At 32.0% G+C, this 12,749-nt stretch overlaps 1 protein-coding gene across 1 annotated transcript in view; it reads left to right on the top strand.

Annotated features, from left to right (window-relative positions):
- The window catches only part of LOC127715285 (uncharacterized), a 64,676-nt gene that overhangs the window by 27,808 nt on the left and 24,119 nt on the right, over positions 1–12,749 (top strand). Inside the window, exon 3 of the mRNA XM_052221327.1 lies at positions 8,970–9,246. Within this exon, the coding sequence (XP_052077287.1) occupies positions 8,970–9,246 (277 nt within the window). The remainder of the gene's footprint in view (positions 1–8,969; positions 9,247–12,749) is intronic.

Here is a 12,749-nt window from a genome sequence, read left to right on the forward strand (position 1 = left end):
CATGAAATATATTCCGGGAGAACTTTTTTCACAGACAATTTCTAATTAATTTGTTCCATCTCTATAAAATAAGTTCCACACTTTACCTGGTTAAATAAGTTCTGGGTTTATGAAATTTGTTCCTTACATTGTGAAATAAGTTCCTATTCTATGAAATTTGTTCCTTACCTGGTGAAATAAGTTCCTAGTCTGTGAAATATGTTCCACTGGTTATACAACTTTTCTTTAATAATGAGCATTGTCATTAGTGAGTTTAAAGTTATCATTCAAGTACATTATAAAACAAGCACTACATTGATAATATATAATAATAAAAAGTGTAAACATCCAAATATGGATCCTTTGGAGTATAGCAAAATATTTAATTACATTCTTGAAAAAAAATATCCAAATGAAACAAATGATGCATAAAAAAGAAGAATTCGAAAAAATCACACAGAAAAATTTCATAGTTGAAGATGAACATTTGTATTATATTGAGAAGGACAAACTACTGGTCAGTTTACCAAGACTTATAGTTACAAAAGACAAAGTCCAAAGTATTTTAAAAATGTGCCATGACCATAGTGGTCACCAAGGTCTTAATAAAACTGTCAATAAGATAACAGAAAGATATTACTGGAAAGGTATTGTGAGTGATACAAAGCAATATGTTCAACAATGTGAAAATTGCCAAAAACAAAACAAAAAGGCTAAAACTGCAAAAATTAAATAGTCACGGTGTTTAAATTATTTATCACCGTTGTTAATCTTAATTTTAATCTTAATTTTGATCTTAATTGTGCATTTGTTTTTTAATCATATTATCTACTTACAACAGATATGCTGACTTAATTTGATATTTCAAAAATTTTTAACTTTTATAACGGGAATTTATTTGATTTTTTTTAAACAATTTATATCGGAACAAAATTCATGGAGCTGTGATATTTGTTCCGGAACTTATTTGACATTTGGTTAAAAAATTAGTTCCGGAACAAATTTTACAGGGCTGGAACTTACTTTCTGTGATATAAGTTCTGGTGGAACATATTTTCTATGAAATAAGTTCCGGCGGAACAAATGTCACGCCGGAACAAATTTTTTGTTTCAAAAACACTTAAAATATAAATATTTTGAAAATTGTTTTTTTCATCTTTACCTCCATTCATTGATCTATCAAGTGCATTAAAATAATAATTCAAATTGGTTTTTTGTAAGTTTGCATAAGATACTAAAGATGAGTAACTAACAGGTTAACATATATATGAAACTCATAAGCCACTAAATATTTAAATTCAGCTGCAGTGTGAACATGTTATTAGTCACTATTAATGACCCGAGATTTTTATAAAGCTAAACATAAAAAAAAATGTGCCAAAAGTATAGAATTTTATTACTCCCCTTCAACTGAAACTTGATTTTACCTTAGTGTCTGCGTTTTATTTTAGTTTAATTGCCCTTTTTTCAATGACATTTTACGAATAAAATTGTCATTTTTCTGACTAGAGCACCCTGCCCTTTTTAAATCCTGGCTAGAACACTGTATCTTCATGTGAATGTGAATATATATATATTTAACAAACAATATTTAATTTCAGTCCCAAAGATTTTCTTTTTTATTTGGTTGAATTTGTAATACAGATTATATTTTTTCTTAAGTCCCAATACCAGGAATCATCCAGGACTTTTGTTTTTTTTTTTTTCCATTCAGATAGAATTTGTAAATGTCCTGAAAGTTGGATGAATGATGATCGAAAAGTCCTGATATATTCTGGTTTATATATGATTTTTGAAAGTCTTGAGATATCCTGAGAATTCCCCCAGTTTTAAGCTGCTTGATTTGAAAGTCCTGACATTTTCTGGAATTCTCCCATTAAGTTTTTTCCTAAAAAAAGGACTTATAGCCGAACAGGATATTTTCAGGATATCCCAGGATAATCTTGAGATATCCTTATTATAAAAGTTGTCAGGATTTATTTCTGCAAGGGGTGTATTATACATCATTTGATGGAAAATGTAAAAATAAAAGTATTTGTTACAGAACAGTCATATAAATAGTGACAAAAAGTAATTTTAACAAAAAATAATATGTCACACTTAATAAGTTTACACTGGTTGAAATAAAAACCAAAGTATTCTAGAGATCCTTTCCTGTTACAAGATATCATAAGTGTATTGCACAGTTTAGGAAATTGTTTGTTGCAACTTTCTAGCAAACAAACTCTTTCTTGCAACATTGCAGCAAAATACTGCAACTTTCTCACGAACAAATATTATTGCAGTAACATTGAGAGATTATGTTACAGGTTACAGCTGCAACAACATGTAACTTTCTTGCTAGTACTTCTTGTAAACAAATTTGTTTGCTCCAATATAATAGAAAACTTTTTACTTCAGTAAGGGATGTTAAATTTTCAGACACAATTTTGCTGAAATTTTCTAAGTTTTTTCCATCAAGCAAAATGACAGAGTTTAAATACCATCACACTTTCCATCAACAAAATATTCTAAGTCCAAATTCCATCTCACTTTCCATCAAAGAAAATGTTAAAGTCCAATTTCCATCAAACTTCCTTCATTTCCATCCTATTTTCCATCATATGGAATAAATGCCATCATATTTTCCATCAGAGGGTAAAAATGCCATCCAATTTTCCATCAGGGGTTAAAGATGCCATCAAATTTTCCATCCATAAGAATGCAGATGGAAATAAAATTCCTAATTTCCATCATCCTTTTAATGGATTTTTTTGGTTTAGGATGGAATTCCATCAAGTACCATCAACTTTCCATCAATTGTCCATCAAGTGTTGATGGAAAATGAAGAAATTGATGGAAGATCTAGGGAAGGGCAGGGTGGTCAAATTCCATGGCTAAGTAAAATTTTCAAAACATCTTTTCCAGCATGTTAAATACATACATACTACTTATTGGACTATTATAACTATGTAAAGGAGTTAGAATAACTAGAATTTCTGAAATTAGAGGTCTATAGTAGGGGGGTTCAATATACTATGGCAGGGGGGTAAAAATACCATGGCTAAGTAAAATTTTCAAAACATCTTTTCCAGCATGTTAAATACATACAAACTACTTATATGAGAATTATTAGTATATAAAGGAGTTAGAATAGCTAGATTTATTTGTAATTAGAGGTCTATAGTAGGGAGTTCAATATACCATGGCAGGGGGGTCAAAATACCATGGCTAAGTAAAATTTTCAAAACATCTTTTCCAGCATGTTAAATACATACATACTACTTATTGAACTATTATAACTATGTAAAGAAGTTAGAATAGCTAGAATTTTTGCAATTGGAGGTCTATAGTAGGGGGTTCAATATACCATGGCAGGGGGGTCAAAATACCATGGCTAAGTAAAATTTTCAAAACATCTTTTTCAGCATGTTAAATACATACTAACTACTAATTGCAGTATCATAACTATATAATGGAGTTATAATAGCTAGAATTTTTGAAATTCAAGGTCTATAGTAGGGGGTTCAATATACCATGGCAGGGGGGGTCAAAATACCATGGCTAAGTAAAATTTTCAAAACATCTTTTCCAGCATGTTAAATACATACATACTACTTATTGAACTATTATAACTATGTAAAGGAGTTAGAATAGCTAGAATTTTTGAAATTGGAGGTCTATAGTAGGGGGTTCAATATACCATGGCAGGGGGTCAAAATACCATGGCAAAGTAAAACTTTCAAACATCTTTTCCAGCATGTTAAATACATACAAACTACTTATTGGAGTTTTATTACTACATAAAGGAGTTAGAATAGCTAGAATTTTTGAAATCAGAGGTCTATAGTAGGGGGTTCAATATACCATGGCAGGGGGGTCAAAATACCATGGCTAAGTAAAATTTTCAAAACATCTTTTCCAGCATGTTAAATACATACATACTACTTATTGAACTATTATAACTATGTAAAGAAGTTAGAATAGCTAGAATTTTTGAAATTGGAGGTCTATAGTAGGGGGTTCAATATACCATGGCAGGGGGTCAGAATACCATGGCAAAGTAAAACTTTCAAACATCTTTTCCAGCATGTTAAATACATACAAACTACTTATTGGAGTTTTATTACTATATAAAGGAGTTAGAATAGCTAGATTTTTTTGTAATTAGAGGTCTATAGTAGGGAGTTCAATATACCATGGCAGGGGGTCAAAATACCATGGCAAAGTAAAATTTTCAAAACATCTTTTCCAGCATGTTTAATACATACAAACTACTAATTGGAGTTTTATTACTACATAAAGGAGTTAGAATAGCTAGAATTTTTGAAATTAGAGGTCTATAGTAGGGGGTTCATTATACCATGACAGGGGGGTCAAAATACCATGGCAAAGGAAAACTTTCAAAACATCTTTTCCAGCATGTTAAATACATACAAACTACGTATTGGAGTACTATTACTATATAAAGGAGTTAGAATAGCTAGAATGTTTGAAATTAGAGGTATATAGAAGGGGGTTCATTATACCATGGCAGGGGGGTCAAAATACCATGGCTAAGTAAAATTTTCAAAACATCTTTTCTAGCATGTTAAATACGTACATACTACTTAATTGACTATTATAACTATGTAAAAGAGTTAGAATAGCTAGAATTTTTGAAATTAGAGGTATATAGTAGGGGGTTCAATATACCATGGCAGGGGGGTCAAAATACCATGGCTAAGTAAAATTTTCAAAACATCTTTTCCAGCATGTTAAATACATACATACTACTTATTGGACTATTATAACTATGTAAAGGAGTTAGAATAACTAGAATTTTTGAAATTAGTGGATTATAGTAGGGGGTTCAATTTACCATGACAGGGGGGTCAAAATACCATGGCTAAGTAAAATTTTCAAAACATCTTTTTCAGCATGTTAAATACATACTAACTACTAATTGCAGTATCATAACTATATAATGGAGTTATAATAGCTAGAATTTTTGAAATTCAAGGCCTATAGTAGGGGGTTCAATATACCATGGCAGGGGGGTCAAAATACCATGGCTAAGTAACATTTTCAAAACATCTTTTCCAGCATGTTAAATACATACAAACTACTTATTGGAGTATTATTACTATATAAAGGAGTTAGAATAGCTAGAATTTTTGAAATTAGAGGTCTATAGTAGGGGGTTCAATATACCATGGCAGGGGGGTCAAAATACCATGGCTAAGTAAAATTTTCAAAACATCTTTTCCAGTATGTTAAATACATACATACTACTTATTGGACTATTATAACTATGTAAAGGAGTTAGAATAGCTAGAATTTTTGAAATTAAAGGTCTATAGTAGGGTGTTCAATATACCATGGCAGGGGGGTCAAAATACCATGGCTAATTAAAATTTTCAAAAACATCTTTTCCAGCATGTTAAATACATACATACTACTTATTGGACTATTATAAATATGTAAAGGACTTAGAAAAGCTAGAATTTTTTTAAATTAGAGGTCTATAGAAGGGGGTCAAAATACCATGGCTAAGTATAATTTTCAAAACATCTTTTCCAGCATTTTACTTAGCCATGGTATTTTGACCCCCCCTGCCATGGTATATTGAACTCCCTACTAAAGACCTCTAATTACAAAAAAATCTAGCTTATTCTAACTCCTTTATATAGTAATAATACTCCAATAAGTAGTATGTATGTATATAACATGCTGGAAAAGATGTTTTTGAAAATTTTAATTAGCCATGGTATTTTGACCCCCCTGCCATGGTATATTGAACACCCTACTATAGACCTTTAATTTCAAAAATTCTAGCTATTCTAACTCCTTTACATAGTTATAATAGTCCAATAAGTAGTCTGTATGTATTTAACATACTGGAAAAGATGTTTTGAAAATTTTACTTAGCCATGGTATTTTGACCCCCCTGCCATGGTATATTGAACCCCCTACTATAGACCTCTAATTTCAAAAATTCTAGCTATTCTAACTCCTTTATGTAGTAATAAAACTCCAATTAGTAGTTTGTATGTATTTAACATGCTGGAAAAGATGTTTTTGAAAATTTTATTTAGCCATGGTATTTTGACCCCCCCTGCCATAGTATATTGAACACCCTACTATAGACCTTTAATTTCAAAAATTCTAGCTATTCTAATTCCTTTACATAGTTATAATAGTCCAATTAGTAGTTTGTATGTATTTAACATACTGGAAAAGATGTTTTGAAAATTTTACTTAGCCATGGTATTTTGACCCCCCTGCCATGGTGTATTGAACCCCCTACTATAGACCTTTAATTTCAAAAAATCTAGCTCTTCTTACTCTTTATGTAGTCATAAAACTCCAATTAGTAGTTTGTATGTCTTTAACATGCTGGAAAAGATACTTTGAAAATTTTACTTAGCCATGGTATTTTAACCCTCCTGCCATGGTATATTGAACCCCTACTATAGACCTCTAATTTCAAAAATTCTAGCTCTTCTTACTCCTTTACATAGTAATTATACTACAATAAGTAGTTTGTATGTATTTAACATGCTGAAAAAGATGTTTTGAAAATTTAACTGAGCCATGGTATTTTGACCCCCCTGCCATGGTATATTGAACCCCCTATTATAGACCTCTAATTTCAAAAATTCTAGCTATTCTAACTCCTTTATGTAGTAATTATACTCCAATTAGTAGTTTGTATGTATTCAACATGCTGGAAAAGATGTTTTGAAAATTTAACTTTGCCATGGTATTTTGAGCCCCCTGCCATGCTATATTGAACCCCCTACTATAGACCTCTAATTTCAAAAATTCTAGCTATTCTAACTCCTTTACATAGTTATAATAGTCCAATAAGTAGCATGTATGTATTTAACATGCTGGAAAAGATGTTTTTGAAAATTTTACTTAGCCATGGTATTTTGACCCCCCCTGCCATGGTATATTGAACACCCTACTATAGACCTTTAATTTCAAAAATTCTAGCTATTCTAACTCCTTTACATAGTTACAATAGTCCAATTAGTAGTTTGTATGTATTTAACATACTGGAAAAGATGTTTTGAAAATTTTACTTAGCCATGGTATTTTGACCCCCCTGCCATGGTATATTGAACCCCCTACTATAGACCTTTAATTTCAAAAATTCTAGCTATTCTAACTCCTTTATGTAGTAATAAAACTCCAATTAGTAGTTTGCATGTATTCAACATGCTGGAAAAGATGTTTTGAAAATTTTATTTAGCCATGGTATTTTGACCCCCCTGCCATGATATATTGAACCCCCTACTATAGACCTCTAATTTCAAAAATTCTGGCTATTCTAATTCCTTTACATAGTTATAATAGTCCAATAAGTAGTATGTATGTATTTAACATGCTGGAAAAGATGTTTTGAAAATTTTATTTAGCCATGGTATATTGAACCCCCTACTCTAGACCTCCAATTTAAAAATAACATAGCCAACATATTGTACATTAGATAATCTGCAATACTATTTATCTAAAACAGGGGGGTTCAATTTTCCATGGTGGGATTCAAAATACCATATGGGAAAAATGACCCCTGGGTCAAAATACCATGCGGTATAATGACCCCGGGGTCAATTTTCCATATGGTATTTTGACCCCGGGTTCACTTTTCAGGGGGTTCAAAATACCATATGACACCGGGCATCCGTCCGTCTGGTCTTGTTAGCGCTATCACGTGTATAATTCTTGCCAGTTTTTTATGAAACTAATATCATAGGTTTATATTAGCAGTGTCATTGACAAGTTCCAAACTCAGTCCTGTTCAATTTTTTTTTTTTAAAAGTTATGCCCCTTGGAAACATTGATTATATGGAAACATTGCATTGTTAATGCTCCCATTTGTTCAATTCTTGCCAGATTTTTATGAAACTTATATCATAGGTTCATATCAGCAATGTCTTGGACGAGTTTGGAAGTCTGTGCCGATCAAGTATTTTAAAAAGAATTATGCCCCTTGGAAACAATAATTATATGCAAAATTGCATTATTAGCGCTCTAATGTATACAATTCTTGACAGAATTTTCGGAAATTTAAATCATAGGTTTATATCAGCAATGTCTTTGACGAGATCGAAAATAAGTGCTGATCAATTATTTTTAAAAGAAATATGCCCCTTGGAAATATTAATTATATGGAAAATTGCCTTATGAGTGCTCTGATATGTACAATTCTTGCCAGATTTTTATGAATTTTATATTATACCTTTATAGCATCCATGTCTTGAATGAGCTTGAAAATCAGTGCCGATCAATGATTTTTAAAAGAGTTATGCCCCTTGGAAATATTGTTTATATGTGGAACTGCATTTTTAGCGCTCTCATTAGTACAATTCTTGCTAGAACTTTATGAAACTTATATCATAGGTTTATATCAGCAATATCTTTGACACTTTTGAAAATTTTGATCAAATATTTTTAACGAGTCAGTAGGCCCCTTGGAAATATTAATTATGATGGAAATTCATTTGTTCTGAAGCCTTCATTTCTCTAAGATATTAATAAAAAAATGTTATTGAACAATTAAAAAGTGCTTTTTTAGTTATTACCCTTGTATCATGGATAAAAAAAAATATATGTGCAACGTGGGGACATTGGAACTCTGTTCTTTTATTTCTATAGAAAAACACTTTCCATCCGTAATTCTATCACTACGCAACTGCAATATCAACAACAAAAAAGCAGACTTTGTTAAGACTCAGGCTGAACCATTAATTATTCAGTATACAAACCTCAGAATTTGTTCCTGGGTCCGTATAATTCTTTTTGATTGATCCATCAGAAACTATCTATCAATCTAACATAGAGGCAATGATTATATAAAATGAATGGCTGAAAATAAAAAATCTCAAAATGTCAGTCTCAATACTGAATTTCACAACAGCAACTAAAAATTGCATATATTAGTCTCGCTTTGTGGAGATCTCAAGTTTTATGTGGTCATATTTTACCTTTATATAATAATCATAAGGTCATTTTTTTCATAGTATATTCCAGCACCAGCAAAGGAGCTTATCTGTAAATGGGCAAGACTGTTCAAACGTGACACAGGTTCTTTAACCGAAGAAGAGGATAATTTTCTTCGAATGTTTAGATTGATTAGCAACATTGCACCTAAAGCAGTAAGAGAAAAATTTGATCATCATTTCCCTCCAGCTTCACTATCAACCATATTGGCCACAAGCAAAACGAAAATTGAAAACAAACTTCTTAAGAATAAAATTATCAGCGGAAAACAAATGGATCTTTTGTATCCAAGTACAGGTAAATATAATTTATATCTTTGGAAAGAGGATCTAGAACTGTTATATTGCAATATGTGTACCCATAAACATATATAATACACAATATTAATGCAATCTTTATGCAACTATTTTTTTCATTGGCTGAAATTTGCCGTTAAATCAACAATTGACCTGTGGTAAATAAGAAGTGAGTCGCCATATTGCTGGACTCAACTTCCAAAGCAAGGTCTCAAATAATCCCGTAAGTTCTACATTGCCAGTAAAACTGTTTGCGACCGTCAAATCCTACAATTGACGGCGACAAGTCTACAACTACAGTACTGTGATTCCTTAACAAACAGTGGGTCCACATGACATGTCAACCAAATGTAATGAAATGATTCACATATGTTATGATAGTCAAGAGAAAAAAAATTCTAACTTTAAAATTTGATTTAAGGCTATTTTTAGATTTTGCAGCGCCATCTATTGGAAAAGGCTTAATTTCCCAAAATTTCCACAAAAATGTCACAATTTTGTTACTCTGAATATGCTAGATATGGTTATGTTTAGCTGATATTTGAGTTGATTTTTATAACAAGCATCATTCGTCCTTCGAAACTTGACAAAATGTTTTTGCTTGAGTATAGCAATATTTTGGGGCTGACTAGTCTAAAAAGTGTATTTTAAACATTTTTTTTATACTTCCTAAAAAGATCAGCAAAAAGACAGGAAATCTTGTAAAGTACAATGCATTTTTTAATGTTTTAAATATTTCTATGAAGTTTAACATGTGTGCTACAAGTTTTATGATTTTTGAGCCGGGGTCTCCTACACCGTTACCATGGCAACGAAATAAAAATGAGTAATTTTCACATATTTTTCACAATAATCCGTGTAATTAATCATGAAAACATATTTATCTTTTGACACTGGCTTATGATATTTGGCATGAAGGTGTATTACAATAAGACAGTGTATCTCATAAAAATTAGTACCGTCAAACCTCAAGGTCAAAATACTTGATTTTTTACATTTTCTTGTCTGGAGCATACCTTTTCCTCTCCCTTGACAGTCTTTTAATACTTGACACACAAGCGTTGCACCTCAATATCATGTGTTGCGTACCATGGATGATGACCTTTATCTTTGGCCTTTAAGGTCAAATAAAAAGTCAAGGTCAAATATTTAATTTCATGTCATCCTAAAACCAAACATATTCTTTCTTGCCACCATGTCAATATGAAAATGAAGATATGTGGACTGATTGCTTATGAGACAACTATCCACGTCAGTTAAAATATAGTGGTAGTAAGCAATTTATAGGCCACAGAACGTGCAAGACCTTTTCAGTGCAGCTAAGGGTTTGTCCTTGGGGGTCATGCCCCGTCCCTCATAAAATAATATTGTTATTTAGATTAATCTAAAAAAAGGGTTCAGAACTCCATCCTTAACCCATATTTAATACTAATTGCTTTTCTAGTTCATCATGAGGGACATGCTCTGTCCCCTACATACCATTGATGGTAAAATAGCTTGAAATATGTTCATATCCCTACCTCTAAATCATATATATATTCTCAATCAGCAAGACAACACCTTTGAGTACACCATATATGTTTTTGCTGTGGTTCGTGTCCCTTATATATCTGTTCAGATACCCACCCTTAAACCATGTACTCTAATAAATATATCATGACTAGACCAATTAAGTGTAAAATATATTGTGTCCCTCATGCCCTACCCCCTCGTTTCATAAATTGGTAAATATATATATGGAAAACAGTACATATTTCCACGCATTAACCATACATTATTACTTGCAATGACAATCTTTTTTTTTTACCAGAATGACTTCTTCAAGGGAGGCATTAGTTTTAATTCACTAAAACGGTTCTACCTAGTTGTAATTAAATTCAAAGACAATTTGGTAGAATTCTGACTTTATGCAGAAAAATTTGAAATACTGTGAATTCAGAACGTAATGTGCGTAATATTATTGCATATTCATGGTGACCGTCTAAAATGTGAGATTAATTAAAGCAAATTTAAATTATATTGAATATTGTACAAAAAATGAAATGTAACTTTGGTCATGTCACAGTCTGGGCCATATAGGGCTAACTACATGGTGTCGGTTTTCCTGTTTGTTGCAGATTGTGTGGCGACCTCTGGGTGTACATTTTTAGTTAGTTAACTTCTGAGATGAAATATTGTCTCCTCGACATATACCCCATATCTGTTCTTGTTGTTCCCCTCAGCATCACATTGCGGCCGGAAATATATAAATGCTGTTCGTTCGTCTGTCCGTCCGTCCAAGCTGATCGGTCCGGATTGTAAACTTTCTAGCATAATAAATCGTTATCTAATTTGGATAAAATTTATGCAGTAGCTTTCTTCAGACAACCGGTCAAGTTTGAAAAATTTAGTAGACGGGTAACATTGAAAATCTGTTGTGTTTTTATACGACCGTATATTGGTATGACGTTGGCGTCGTCGTCGTCCGAAGACACATTGGTTTTCGCACTCTAACTTTAGTTTAAGCAAATGGATCTCTATGAAATTTTACCATAAGGTTCAATACCACAAAAGGAAGGTTATGGGGGTTATGGTACCAACAGTTAAGGAATTAGAGGCCAAAAAGGGGCCAAAAATAAGCATTTTTGTAACTTCCAGACATAACTTGTGTGTTAGTGTATGGATCTCTCTGACATTGTACCACAAGGTTCCATATCACAAAGGGAATGCTGGGATTGATTTTTGGGGTAATTGCCTCAAAATTTTAGGAATTAGGGGCCAAAAAAGGGGCAAAAAACAAGCATTTTTCTAGTTTCATGACAATAACTTGTGTGTAAGTGTATGGATCTTTCTGAAATTGTACTACAAGGTTCCATATCACAAAGGGAAAGCTGGAATTGAGTTTGGGGGTAATTGCCTCAAAATTTTAGGAATTAGGGGCCAAAAAAGGGGCAAAAAACAAGCATTTTTCTAGTTTCATGACAATAACTTGTGTGTAAGTGTATGGATCCCTCTGAAATTGTACTGCAAGGTACCATACCTCAAAGGGAAGACTGGGATTGATTTTGGGGGTAATTGCCTCAAAATTTTAGGAATTAGGGGCCAAAAAGGGATAAAAAACAAGCATTTTTCTAGTTTCAGGACAATAAATTGTGTGTAAGTGTATGGATCTTTATGAAATTGTACTACAAGGTTCCATATCACAAAGGGAAAGCTGGGGTTGAGTTTAGGGGTAATGAATCATAAGGGGGTTCAAAAAATTTGGGAGAGGGATTTTTTTTTCATTTTTTTCCTTTTTTTTTCTTTAAAATTTTCCATTTTAAATTGGTTATTTCTGATTTATATATAAAAGCAAATAATAATGATATGGTTTGAATAGGTAAATTAAAATATTTAAGTTCTTAGACCACATTCATTCTGTGTCAGAAACCTATGCTGTGTCAAATATTTAATCACAATCCAAATTCAGTGCTGTATCAAGCTTGAATGTTGTGTCCATACTTGCCCCAATTGTTCAGGGTTCGA

The sequence above is a fragment of the Mytilus californianus genome, unplaced genomic scaffold, assembly GCF_021869535.1.
Source record: "Mytilus californianus isolate M0D057914Y unplaced genomic scaffold, xbMytCali1.0.p SCAF_9, whole genome shotgun sequence".
Classification (NCBI taxonomy): domain Eukaryota; kingdom Metazoa; phylum Mollusca; class Bivalvia; order Mytilida; family Mytilidae; genus Mytilus; species Mytilus californianus.